Raw genomic sequence first — 15,017 nt, 5'->3', positions numbered from 1 at the left:
ATACAAGAGAAAAGCCATACTCATGTCACTGCGGGGCGGCCTTCACGCGTCGAGATCTTTTGACTCGACATTGGCGCTTATCCCAGCATGGTGAAAACACTGGCACTACTGTTTCGATGGAAGCTGGAGCAATACCTGATACCCAGGAAGTTACATCAAATTTCAACAATCTTTCCTCCGATGGACTTCATGTTGCGGGTGCGAGTACAAGTGTGGGAAGTAATATACATACTTCTCAGAACACCCAAGCCCGCTTCAGGATTGACGATCCTACTACGGTTCCCAGCGAGGTGCATAGACAGAATGATTCTCAAGGTGGGTAAATATCTGTATGATAATCTTGTTTCGATATCAAGTCTCGTAGTTGTGACTTACCATTTTCATAGCCTTGCACGGAGATAACTGTCAGGACGAAGGGTTCGAAGAGTTCCGAGATTTCGTCAACTTTATCGACGGCGTAGGATTGTCGGCCCAATGGACACCAGAATATGACTTCAACTGGCTGCGAGCTGGTGAGCAGCACCAGGAATCACGACAAAATTCTCGAGAGCCAGACTCCTTGCATTCGCCAGAAGTCGAGGACATCGGTACGCCATTCAGTACATGGTTGCCCTCGGCGCCGGCCGATGATCAGGTTCATCTTCGCACCGAGCCCGAAGAGAGTGAGTCGACTTCACGGTCTCCTACATTGCCATCATCCATCTGGTTTACTAAATCTATCATTCTAGAGATTCGCGAAAAGAGAGCCAACAACGGAACCTATAATGTGACAGAAGAACATCGAAATTTTATGATCTTGTTGCTTGAGAGCTTACCTTCGCCGATTTCAAAATTTGAAATACCCTCTCGTCATACTTTGACACGATACATCACGGCTTTCTTTGGAGGATTCCATTCTCATTTTCCATTTATACATGCGCCAACATACAAGCCATCATCTTCCCCTCTAGAGCTGACACTATCAATGTGTGCAGCCGGAGCACAGTATTGCTTTGAGCGAAGAAGCTCAGAACGTTTATTTCGCATAGCAAAAGCAATCGTGCTGGAGAGACTAAGGCAGAAACAGGTGTATTTCGGGTCGCAAATTCTGGCCTTTACCGCCTCAACTGACATTATTCCACAGGAAAGCGCCACTGTGTCAAGGCATTGGGGACCATGGCTACCTTTGGATTTGGCCAAAACCCTACTTATCCTCGTAGGATTTGCTACATGGGAAAAAGAAGATCTGCTTCAACAAGCATTTGCACTCCGAGGTCTTCTTGTACAGATTCTTCGGGACATCGGCCTCAAAGAGGATGACCACAATAGCGGCGGCTCAACATCACGGTCAGCGAAGTGGGATGAATGGGTGCAACGAGAATCAACCCGACGTACCAAGTTAGTAGCTTACTGTTACATCAACGTTCACAGTATTGCGTACAACACTCATCCACTTCTCTGGAGTAGCGAGTTACACTTAAGACTTCCTTGTTGCACTTTGACTTGGCAGGCTCCCAGTGCCACGCAATGGACTGCACTACAGCGTGAGGGAAAGGAAGAACAAATGCCCTTCCAGCAAGCATTGTCGATTCTTCTCCAAGGAACAACAGATCTGGGATCGGTACTACCAATACCGAGTCCAATTGGAAATTATATTCTTCTTCACGCACTGATACAACGTATACATGTTGTTCGCGAGCTCTCGTCTCCGGCCACGTCTCCAGCGACTATCTCCACATCGGAATTACAAACACTTAGGTGCGTTCGATTAGTCAGCCCAACTATTCCGCAAATAACTGATCTTATACCATGTGAAGTTGCGCTCTCCGCTCTTGGACCTCGTTATGGCAACAAACCCCGGAATCGACGCTAGATCCCAACAACGAAAGCGGTCCCATTCCCTTTACGTCCAGTGCCCTCTTGGTCGTGGCGTATGTCCGTCTATCGCTGGATATTGGCCAACATCGATATCTGGAGTCGCGCGACCCTGATGTGATAGCTAATGGCCTTAGTCAGTTGCCTGAAATCGAGCGCAATGACAATCTTCTATCTGGCTTGTTGTACTCAACACACGCACTGAGTATCCCTGTAAGATTGGGAATCGATAGGGTTGCGAGGAGTCAAGCTTTCTTCTGGAGTGTTCAGCATGCTATCTCAAGCTTTGAATGCGCCATTTTCCTGGGCAAATGGCTCTGCTCAATTCCAAGTCCTTTACTGGAAGAATCGTTGTCTCGTGAGCATCTCCTGAACCCTGGGTTTAGCTTCTGCTGACGAAAGTATCTTGTTCAGGATCAGAGCACCGTATTCTTCACTGGATTCGATGCATCGTCAAAGAAGCATATGCTGTCGTTGACTTTGATGATGCAGAAGAATCCGAAGGTGAGCTGATCGTGCCCAATGACACGTTTGCTCTCGGCTTGTGTGTTCTCAACATCTGGTGTCGATTTTTCCAGGGAAATACTCAATGGCCTTTTGTCGTGAACCTAGGGTTGAGCCTCAAGAAATACATCAAGACGCTTATCACAAAACACGATCAGTGTTTCACTGAATCACGTTTTTGATGTGTCTTTCAAAGACTGCATCGTCTGTTTCGGATCATAGGAAAACCGCATTCAGTACATAATCAGGCAGTACGGATGCATGGGAATAGCAATTCCAAGGTCACGACCAGTCGTGATCCATCATGTCTCTGAAGATACGGCGAGAATAAGGCGAGATTAGGGCTGTTTCATGTGCTCCTTTGTCGCGGAGATTCGGCGTATTGTATTTCGGCTGACAGAGACAATCAATGCGTACGCTAGTGATAATTTTAACCATTATATTAAGAAGCTCAATCCACAGCCGAACCCGTGGCACGCACCACTTCGGATTCATCGCTCTCACGCTAGGACCTGTCCTTTCATCTGCCTGACACACCTAGCTCTAGCCCGCTGCGAGATTCGCTACACAGGCCATGATGCGGCCTTGTCGCCTGTATTGATATTGCGAATGTCGGAGTCAACCCACCCAAGGATTTTTGGAGTGCGGTAAGGCTGGAGAGTCGTACGTTAATACATACCCTGAACTGTGACAAGCATATATAACAGGTTGTTGATCCATACTAAAGCCATATTCAAACCAGACCGTTCATTCGTTTCACAGTCTTGTCCGTTTTGTACTTTGATTCAGTCACTCGTTTTATCTTCTATCATGGTCAAGATCGACTCTTTTCTGGCCTATATGGCCTTCGGAGCGGGTGCGCTGGCACATCCCTTCGAAGCTCGCACCATCAAGCACATTGACAGACGCTTCTGTCCTCATGAGGAGACCCGTATTTTGGCTCGCGCTGATTCGACTTCCTCTGCGAGTATACCTAAGGCGACCGCCTGGAATCCGCCATCGACAATGGTGACCGCGCTTGACCAGGTAAGATGAAAGTCTTCAAAAGTGATATCCTAGGACTAACGTAAATAATAAAGGTATGGAATCAAACAATGAAAGAGAATCCAGATGGCCTCAAGGACGAAAATTGGATCATCGATCAGCTGATGGCCAGCAACGGCAGCCTTAACTATTGCGTACGATGGAATCATTCTGGCAAGAGCAATGCTACCACGCGTGCCTCGACTGTAACGGCTCTACAGCGTTCTATGCAGAAGTGGTTCGACACACTTGTGGGTTTTGAGGGCTTCCCCTTGACCAAGCTGAACGTCAATGTTGTTGGTTACGCAGTCAAGGATAAGAGTCTGATCCAGGGTGACACAACTGGGCTTGATGTCTACACCACGGCTGATGCCGATGGTGTGCCCGAGTGCGATGTGCGCTGCTATCGCGGTGCGCATCTTGATGGTGATATGAGCGAATGCCCTGGTGGCACAAGTCGTCACTACGATATCAGTTTGTGGCTCGACAAGAGCCTTGGGAGCGGTGAGGTAGGCGGTTACGGCTACAACTGGGGTGAAGAGATTGGTCCGGACTACTTCTTCGACAACATCAACAACGACAACATACATATCTTGTTGCACGAGATGGGCCACGGATTCGGTCTGCTTGGTATGTCATTCTCGTTCTATCGGGTTCATAAGCAGCTCCAATGTAACTAACAATCTCACAGACTTCTATGATTGGGAGCCTAAAGACCAGTCTAGTTTCATCATGATGGCTGGTAGCGCGATGGAGATCACCGAGTTCGATGCTTGGATGCTGCGCGACTGGTGGAGGAAGTTGAAGGCGGTTCGAAACTGGTAAACCGAGGTGCCAGAAGTAAGAAAATACTAGGAATAGTGCATTTAAGTAGAGTAAGTAGTACAAAGTAAGAAAAAGTTGTAAAACATACCTTTAAAATTGTTAGTTACAAGTTATAAGATTTAGAAACTACTAAGAGTTATAATACAAAAAATCTTATGTTTAAACTTAATAAATAGGAAATATAGTATTTTTTATATAAGCTAAAAGATAATAGTACTAAAAACCTAAACACTATATTAAGAAACTAATTTAGATACTAAATTATTAATAAATAATTTATTAAGGTTCTAGAAATATATTTATTAAAGGGTTTTTATTTAATAATTTAATTTGTCTAAATCTTAAACTACAATGTTTTTGTAAAAAAAAAAAAAAAAAAAAGGAGGCTATCTTAAAGGTTGAATTATAAAAACCTATTATTATATCTTTTTTATATAATATTTATATACTCCTACCAAGACGTTTCTAAGTAAAGAGAAAAGCTATAAAGTAAAGAAGCTATAGAAACTATAGATTAAAGTCTTATATAAATATTCTATCTTAGTTATATAGGCAATTTAGTTGCTTAATAGTATCTATTACTTAAATTAGCTATAGTAGCTATAGTTTAACTTAGCTATAAGTTCTTTACTTTTTACTCTTTATTACTATAGAGAAGAAGTCTTTAATAGCTAGTTAGGTACCTATAGCTAAAGAACTAGTAAGATAAGGAAACTATAATCTAGTTCTCTCTTAAGTTTCTACTTAAAATATAATCTCTAGAAACTAATTCTAGATTTTAGAAAAATTATTATATAATTCTACTTAAATACTTCTTTTTAAATACTTTTTCTATTACTCTACTATATTACTATTTGTATTACTATTACTGAACTACTACTATAACGCTTTATAACCTTATTATTATTACTACCTTTCTAGCTTTTTTTTATAGTGCTTATATATTATTAAACTTTTTACCTTAATAAAAACTTCTTCTATTCTTTTTCTATACGTAATATAGAAGAGATATTAAAACCTACTTAACTTAGCTCTTATCTAGGCTTAATATATCTATATTATATAACTTAGCAGCTGTCTTTTACTACTTTATTAAAATATTCTTTAAATTTCTAGGAATATTATTAAGTTAAAACAGCTAGGTATAAAAAGTATCTTTCTTTATCTTTAAAGTTATAGCCTATTTGCACGAATAATCTAGGTAAATTATTATATTATAATAAAACTATAGGAAAGAAACTCAATATATTAGCTAATATCTAGTACTTTTATATTTAGTAAATATTAGTTTAAGTATATAAAACTATTTCCTCAAAGTAGATATACTATCTATTTAGTAAGATTTCACTAAGTATACTACTATAGAAATCGATAAAAGTATAGGTAACTACTTAATAAGGATTAGTTTAGTTATATACTTTATATTAAATTAAAAAATATTTCTAACTTCTAGAAATCTTAAAACTTACTTATACTACTAAGTAAATAATAGGTAGACTTTAAGAAGTACTAAGTAAGAATGAATTTTATAAGTAAGGTACTATATAATAAATCTTTATACTATTAAAGTCTTTTATTTATATTCTATCTTAACTTAACCTTTTTATTAGTATTATTAAAACTAGATACTAATTTTTATAGCGCTATTATTATAGTTTAGGGAATTTAGTACTATTTTTTATAATGCTTTATTAATGTTAATATTACTCTATATTACTATTTCCACTCTAATCTCTAGAGAATAGAGATTAATTTATAATCTTAAAATTTTTTTTTACACGTGTTTTAATTATTAATTAGTTTTCTTATAGCTAAAGTTTATTTTAGTTATAACTCTCTACTTTCTACTACTATTACTATTACTATACTTTTACTATATCTATTACTACTACTTCTAGCTTTGTCTTAATTTTATATTTAATATATAGCTCTATAGTAAGGTATTTTACCTTTAAGTTTACTACTATAATTCTTTTTTTCTAGGTAGTATACCTAGAATTTATAAAAGCTTACTTAGAGTAGATTTCTTATTTAGTTAAAATAGTATTTTTATACTACTAAGTAGTAGGCTTATTTACTTAAAGAAGCTAAGTATTAATAGAACCTTTATTAATTTTATAAACTTATATTAGATAAAGCTAGACTTTAACTTTACTAAGTTATACTTTAAGTCTTATACTAACTTAAAAGTACTTTTAAATATCGTTATCTTTTAAGTAGAAAGTATAACTATTATACTAAGTAATACTATTTATTTCTTCTTACTACGTAACTAGGTACTTAAAGATCTTACTAGAAATTTCTAAAGTACTATACTTTTACTAGTAACTACTTACTTTAATTTTTTAATTATTAGCTTTCTATAAGATAGAGTCTAAAAACCTATAGGCTATACTAATAGAGTTATATTATTACTTAGCTATAATTTAATTTATAAAGATAGATAAGATAGAAAGATAAAGACTTCTAAGGTATTAAAGATACTTATATACTAGCTTATTAATATAAACCATTATTACTAATACTTTCTCTAAAGCTGCTCTAGTTATATACTTAGTATTACTAGTTAATTAAAGAATTCTCTATACTAATCTAAAGTTTATAACCTATAGTAAAACTAAACTTTAACTAATGTAGCTATCTAAGCTTTTAAATTTATATCTATACTAGTATAGTAAGTAGTAAGTTTTTAAGAGACAGTGTACTTATTAGCTCTCTATTACTATTACTATATACTTTAACTAATATTTACTATATATAAAAAAGGCTAGGTATTAGCTTCTGTATAAAGTTATTATATTAGATTTCTACTGTATTATTATTCTCTTCTTATATTAGAAGCGTGAATACGCTATATACCTTAAATAAAAAAACTTCTATTACGTAGTTATAAGTTTTAGATTACTAGTTAATAAAAGAGTGTTTTTAACCTAATTATAGTTTATAACCTAATACTAATCTAAACTTTAAATACTACCTAGGCTTTTAAATATATATCTAAATTAGTATATTAAGTAGCTAGATATTAAGAGATAGCTAGTTAGCGTTTTACTAGCTATACTCTATACTTATACTAATATTTACTATGCAAAAAAGGGCTAAGTAATAGCTTCTATACTAAGCTACTATTTTAGAATCTTACTATATTACGTTAATCTGCCTATACTATAAGTATAAACACGCTATAAACTTAAATAACCTAAAACTAAACTAAACTTTAATTACTACCTAGGCACTTAAACACGTATCTATGTTAGTATATTAAGTAGGTAGTTATTAAGAGATTGCTTATTAGCTTTCTACTACCTTTACTATATAAAAAAGGGCTAGCTATTAGCTTCTATACTAAGTTACCATATTAGATTCTTACTGTATTAGGTCTATCAATTTATACTATAAGAATAAAAACACTAAAAACCCTAAAAAATAGACTATAGGTATACTACTTAGAAAAGAAGACTTACAAAAGTAATATAGAAGGTGTTAGAACTTACTATAGAAATTATTAATATAGAATAAAGATTAAGTAAGAGGTCGTAGTAATATAACTAGTAACAGTAATAGTAATAGTAATAGTAATAGAAAGTAGAGAGTAGATAAGTTACAACTAGGTTAATCTGAAGCTAAATAAAAAATAAAAATTAAATACAACGCGTGTATAACTAGAATAGAAAAATAATAGAATATATTAATCTCTATTCTTTATAGATAGAATTAATTAAAAAGAAGCTAAACGCAAACTTTCTAGAGCTCTATTCTAGACCTCTTCTTTAATATAAGGTACTATATAGTATTTAGTTACTTCTTAACTTATATATTACTATTAAACTATGTTTTACGTTATTTCTTATTTTTTATTTAGTTAAGTTCTTAGGAATCTTACTATAGGAATCTAAAGTACTCTTGTTCTACTAAGAACTATCTAAAGTAGTCTATAGTTATAAAGTAGTATAAATAATTATACTATATACTCTAGCGTTTTGTTATAGTAATATATTATTAATAGAAAATCTTAGTTAAAGTAAAATAAGTAATAGAGAATAACTTAGACATAAGTTTAAAGATTTTGAGTTATAAGACCCCTTATCTACTAGCTTACTTATAGCAGAAGGTAGCAACTAGACTTCTTCTATAATTACCTATTTCGAATATAGTAATATTAGTTTTCAAAAGAGTTGTAATAATAAAGCTAGAGTAATTAATAAAAACTAGACTTTTTAGCTAAACCTGATTAGAAATAATAGCTTTTTAGGTGTTTAAACATTTTTTCTTTATAGTATATTAAAGTAGAACGTTACTAAAGGATAGTTATTCTACTATTCTAATATTATAATTTATATACTTCTATTAATATATACTTAATATTAAGATACTAGGTATTAGCTTCTACACTTAGTTACTATACTATAGTTTTATAATCTCTTGTCTATATTCTAATAAAATAAGTATTAATACGCTATAACTCTAAAATAAAAGCTGCTCCTAGTAAGTAAAACAAAATATAGGGTTACTATTTACGAATATATAATTATAAAAGTATACTTAAAAGTAGAAAACTATATAATAAGACTATATAATTTATATAACATAAGAGTATAGGTAAAGATAGTAGGATTAATAATATTTGTATAAACAGTAATAGTAATAGTAATACTAGTACTAATAGCAATACTAATAGTAATAGTAATAGTAATAGGAATAGTAATAGTAATAGTAATAGTAATAGTAATAGTAATAGTAATAGTAATAGTAATATTAATAGTAATAGTAATAGGTAGAGTAATGTAATTCTAATAATAATAGTAAGGGTAAGACTAAGCTAAAAGCTAATTACTTAGTAATCTTCTAAAGTTTAATTACTTTTATTAGATAAAACCTATTTAATAAACATAGATTAATACCTAAAATATAGCTTTGAAAGTTCTAATAGTAGTATAATATACTATATTCTATTAAATAGTATTACTTAGAAGTTAATTTTAATTAGGATAAGTAAAGAATAAAATTTCGTTTTTTTCTACTATTTAACAAATAAAGAATTAAAATAAGGACATATAAACTTAATACAATTTCCAAGGTACTAGAAAGTCTTAACTTACGAATTAATTAATTTTTTATTTAAACCTATACCGGGATTAGGCTTTGCCTGTGCCTTAGTCTTGGCTTTGCAGGACTGGGAGGATATATATATATATAGGATTCTTCCCTACTCCTTAGCAAGAATAATACTATTATTAACGCTTACTACAGTTTAACTATAAGGCTAGTCTATTATCTTTTTATTTTAGGTTTTTCAGCGTATTTATAATCAAAATATAAGCAGATAAATATTATATAGTAAAAATCTATTAAAATAGCTTAGTAAAGAAGCTAATTTTTAAACTCTTACTATATAGTAAAAAGAAACAAGAATATATAGTAATAGTAATAAAAAGCTAATTACTATACTAACTATTAGAAACTAGCTACTTTATATACTAGTATTAATAAATATATAAGTCCGTAGATAACAATTAGTAAAAGTATAGTTTAATTATAAACTTTAAATTAAATTATAGACTATAGCTAGGTAATAAAAATTCTCTAATTAACTAGTAATCTTAAAGATATAATAGGCAGCTTTAAGAAAGATTTAGGTCTAAATAGTTTATATAGGTAAGCTAGTATATAAAGATATTTTATACCTTAAGGCTTTTAAACTTATTTTTATTCTATCTTTAATTATATTTTACTATAAGTAATATTATATACCTATTATTTATTACTATTACTAAAGCCTAGATATTAAAGTACTATATCTTATAGTACTCTAATAAGGTATAAATAACTATATATAGTCTCTAATACTATTACAGTACTCTAGATATTTATAGTAATATTTCTAAGGACCTAACTAGATAATAAAAAGAAGTAGAAGGTATTACTTAGTATAATAGTAGTTTATTTTATATAAAAGATCTACATATCTTATAGTACCTTAAGGTTAATAAAAGGCTTTAGGTAAAGCTTTACAAAGTTAGAGTTTTATGTTTTTTAATATAAGTTTATAAACCTAATAGGGCTTTTTTTAAATACCTAGCTTTTTTAACTAAACTAGCTTACTATAAAGTAGTATAATAATACTACTTTAACCTTAAATAAAAGCTACTTCAGGTTATATTCTATAAATATTAAGTATTATAAATAAAAAATATAATTAGCAGAGGTAATTAAGTAGATATAGAACCTTTATATACTGTTAGCACTATAAGGACTAGTAACTGTTAAGGTAATATATAGCAATAGTAATAGTAATAGTAGTAGCTATAGGAAGTACTTAGCCCTAACAGTTTTGTTGAAAATTTTTAAGAGATTTCCTATACGTAGTACAGGCCTCCTATACTAATAATAATTATAGTACTAACAATTTTAAGCTTAGAATATTAAAATTTGTATACTTATAACTATATAAAATTAATATTTTAAAGTTACTATAAATGCTGTATTATAGCCTAATAGTATTCTAAAACTTAGATTTTATCTATATTCTTTAGGTTGCCTATAATGCTGTTATTAATTAAATTAGGCTATGCTTAAAGCTGTAAACGTTACTCTAATTACGTTATTATTTTTTAAGCTAGCTGTGTTTCTTCTTTTATAGGTAGCTTTAGAGGGGCTTATATACTATTATTTTACTATATAGGTTCTTTAGTTTTACTTTTATTTAAATTGCTTAGATTAAGGAGAGGTTTATTACAGTAGTAAAGTATATATTAGTTAACCTTATACTAGATCTTAAGCTATAACATAGTAATAGTAAGCTTATTACTATTAGTATAGGTATTACTAAAGTACTACCTTATTATAATTAGCTTACTTATAATCTAGAACGTATATTATAAGGATACTTAATAGTAAGCTAAAGGTATTACTAAAGAATAGTAGCTATAATATAAAGCTACGCTAGATAGAGACTTACTATAACTAGGTATAGCTAGGATGTTATTAAGTACGTATTTAGCTATCCTACGCGTATTACTATATATAGTAAAATAGTATCTTTTTTATACGTTAATTTTAGTTATAACCTTCTATAGCTTTTTTATAGCTAACTATTACTTAGCTACTATAATTTTATCCTTTTTATATTACTATATTATAGCGTAACAGTCTTTAGCGTAGATAGGCCTACTACTAATATTAATTTATTACTGCTTATACTAGTAGTACTTATTATAAGCTTACTTAGCTACCTATATAATAAGCAGCTTTTACTTAAGACCTTTAATTATATAAGTAAGTACTTTAAGGCCTTTAAGATAGTATTAGATAAGTATAATAAGCTTATATAAAAGGTATTTACGTAGTATATTTATAATAGTAAGCTGCTATAGCTTAACTTACTAAACTATACTTAACTTATTCTAGCTTATAGTAGGTAGCTTATTATTTATAGCTAGCTACTTATTATTACTAAAAGTAGCTATAAATCTTAGTATAATAGTAGTATAGTTCTTACTTTATTTAATCTTTATTTTACTTAAAGTAGGCTTAGCTTTAATATCTAATAACCTAAGCTTAGGTATATATAAGCAGGTAAGAGTTATAGTTAGCTATAATAAAGCTATTAGCTTACTTTTATTCTTACTTACCTCCTTCTATTCCCTTATCTAGTTAATAATAAGCTATAAAATAAATAAGTATAACCTAGTATACTACTACCTACTATTAATAGTAAATAACTAAAAGGTATCTTATTATATAGCAGCTATAGTAGATAGAAAATCTACTTTACTAATATTACTATATTACGTCTATCTGCCTGTACAAGAAGTATAAATATACTATAAACCTAAAATATTAAACGTATTTCAAGTAGTTCTCTTAATAATTTAAAACTTATTTAAGTAGTATAGTTTTAAATCTAGAGACGTCTATAAAAATACCTTAATAAAAATAGTAGTTGTAGATTATAATACTATACTTAAAAAAATATAAATTAGGGTTTATAATATTAATGTTTAAACCTATTAAAAGCTTGCTGTTTAGTATTACTCTTATTATTAGCTATATAATTTCTATAATTTAGGTTAATTACATATTTATACTTAAAGTAAAGGCAAATAAAATTAAGAAAGCTTTAATCTAATTTAGTAACATAGTATAGAGTTTAATACCTAGCCTCTATTTAAACGGTAAACACTAGTATTAGTTCTTAGTAATAATTATTAGAGAAAAGGGTTTTATAAACTTAGTTAGTTTAATAGCTATTTAAATCTATTTATTAATATCTTATACAGACTTGAATTTTGTTTAATACATTGTCGTTACTGGTGTATTATAATACTATATTATCGATAATGATTTTGATTTATTACGTTGCTTATTTAGGAACTGAAACTGTAAAGCCAGGTAGGTCCTACTAATTTCTTAAGCTAAGGTGGTTTTAATGTATTTATATATTTTTCTATATTAAAATTTATTATTCTACTAAATCTTACTTATTTAAGCCTAGTTGTTATATTAGGCTTATAAATAGAAATATAATTAAATTTTCCTTTTTACCTTTATTATTTGTTAATAATTTCAATTAACCTTTTTCTAGAATGTATAATAATACTTTAATTTTCTTTACTTTAGGTTTCGTATAACTCTCCTGCTATAGCTTTAAGAGTTTAATAGTTTTTATATCTCTTATTTAGTTTTTAAAAGTTATTTATACTTAGATACTAGCGTAAAGCTTTCTGTACTAAAGTTAATCTTGTTATAAAGAATTTGTACTTTAATAGTTACTATAGATATATTAGATTACTAACATCTCTTTAAATGCGTTTTGGTTATTAATCTGTCTTTATTACTTAGACCTACTATAGTAGCTTAAGTATAACCTTGTTATAGTCTTATACTATCTATTACTATTACTATTACTAGAACTTATAATATTACTATTACTATTACTTCTACATTTACTAATAATATTCTATTAACTATTACCTTTACTATTTTCACCAGCTATATCTTTATATTTTATTAAATCAATTTTTTTCACTAAAACGTTCTATGCCTTATAGATTACTTTAGTAATTTCTCGTTCTGTACAATCTTACCTAGTACCTATTAAGCTTACTTAAAGTAAGTACAATACTGAACTAAACTAGTATAATTCTATCTCTAAGTAGTAAGCTTGTTTAGTTAGTAAAATATACTGTTTATAGAAGATTTATTAGATTTCAAAACTTATATAAGAACTAGCTAATCCTTCTTATTTATTAAGCTGAATTTTAATTCTTTTATCTTAACGTATTATATAATCTCTTTGATATATATATATAAAGTATTACTATTAATCTAGAAAATACTTTTTCTTTCTTTTTTACTACTTTACTTAGTCTTTACATAATTTTACTAAAGATATCTAAAGTATTCCATAAGTACTTAAAGTAAGTATTCTTTTAATTAAGCATAAGTATAATATTAGAAAAAGTGTGGATTTTCCTAAGCTCTATTTGTAGAAGCTAATGATTTATTACGTATGATCTTAGGAATAAGAAAAGAAATACAAGATAAATTAATATATATATAATAGATAAAGAGTCTTGGAATTACTGCTTATATTTTTTAAATAATAAATATACTCTTAGCTTCTTTTATAAACAATTACAACTAAACAATAGGTTTATAATAATAAGTATATCTAAGGGTTTTCTTAACTTAAATTTAGTTAGTAACGTTATGCTAAAAAACACTTTTTTGTTCATCTATACTTAAAAAGGTTTCTCTATATAGATAGAATAAGTATATAGTTATAAAATTATTACTAATTAGCTCTATATAACTTTTACTGCATTTCTATTATTATTTACTATATAAAATAGAGATAAGTATTATTTTCTACCTAGAGTTACTATATTAGGTTCTTGCTATATTTCGTTTATATACATATACTATTAGCAAAAGTACGCTATAAGTCTAAAACAATAAAGAATCTTAATTACTCCTAGTATACTACATAGTATTTTTTGCAAGAACTTACCTATATTGTAAGTAAGGTGTTAGATACCTTTCTTATATATTATTAAAATTTCTTTCTGCTATCTATAAGAATTAGCTAAAGCTAGACTCTATTTTAAAGGAATATTTTTCTATTAGTAATATACTTTTAAGAATAGCAATTTATTTACTATATTACATTCCCAGTTATATATAAGCCTATTAATACTATTAGTTATTATTTACAAAAGATTAACCTATTTATAGAGCTTTGTAAATTTAACTTTGCATAATAATATAATATATCTAGTATTATTAGATTTACTTGTTTTATTACTATTAGATTAAGTAACTCTTGCACTATTTTGGAAATATATATAATTATAATATTAACAGGTACACAATATTATTTATCTAGACTTACAGTTTAGCTTAAGCGAATTTCATTGCAAAGTCTTTTAGCCTATACCTTTTGTTACTATTATAAATACTTTTAGTCTTACTATCTAGGTTTTTAGCGTATTGTTACCTCTAGTAATGTAATATAGACTTAAAAGAGTAGAGATTTATCTTAGTTAGTTAGTAAAGAAGCTAATATCTAGCTTCTTCTAATATTATAAATAATTGTTATAGTAAATATTAATAGAAACAGAGCGCTAGGTAGCTATCTATTTTGAACTAGTTACCTAATAGAGTTTACAGAGAAATCTTTAAAAGTCTAAGTAGTAATTGAAGTTAAATTAAGCTTTAAGTTTAAAAATGTAGTTTTAATAAGAATTATTGTATTGATTAATAATAGTAGATCTAAAGCTAAGCAGCTAGGTAGATATAATATAGATAAT

The 15,017-nt window shown here is 29.4% G+C and overlaps 2 protein-coding genes across 2 annotated transcripts; both read left to right on the top strand.

The window, feature by feature from the left end:
• Window positions 1-116: 116 nt before the first annotated feature.
• P153DRAFT_427136 (uncharacterized protein) lies at window positions 117-2,816 on the top strand (the record flags this gene model as incomplete). The annotated part of the gene is made up of 5 exons (XM_033672648.1): window positions 117-315; window positions 387-662; window positions 729-1,737; window positions 1,797-2,212; window positions 2,269-2,816. 5 exons carry the CDS (start codon window positions 117-119, stop codon window positions 2,538-2,540), a joined length of 2,172 nt encoding a protein of 723 aa, XP_033528822.1. The 3' UTR covers window positions 2,541-2,816.
• A 320-nt stretch (window positions 2,817-3,136) lies between these two features.
• On the top strand, window positions 3,137-4,206 carry P153DRAFT_304767 (uncharacterized protein; the record flags this gene model as incomplete). The annotated part of the gene is made up of 3 exons (XM_033664578.1): window positions 3,137-3,384; window positions 3,438-4,011; window positions 4,073-4,206. Exons 1-3 carry the CDS (start codon window positions 3,169-3,171, stop codon window positions 4,204-4,206), a joined length of 924 nt encoding a protein of 307 aa, XP_033528821.1. The 5' UTR covers window positions 3,137-3,168.
• Between the last annotated feature and the right edge of the window lie 10,811 nt (window positions 4,207-15,017).

Source organism: Dothidotthia symphoricarpi (genome assembly GCF_010015815.1).
Source record: "Dothidotthia symphoricarpi CBS 119687 unplaced genomic scaffold P153scaffold_1, whole genome shotgun sequence".
Classification (NCBI taxonomy): domain Eukaryota; kingdom Fungi; phylum Ascomycota; class Dothideomycetes; order Pleosporales; family Dothidotthiaceae; genus Dothidotthia; species Dothidotthia symphoricarpi.
Note: the sequence above shows the minus strand (reverse complement) of the source record. Positions and strands in the feature narration are given on the sequence as shown.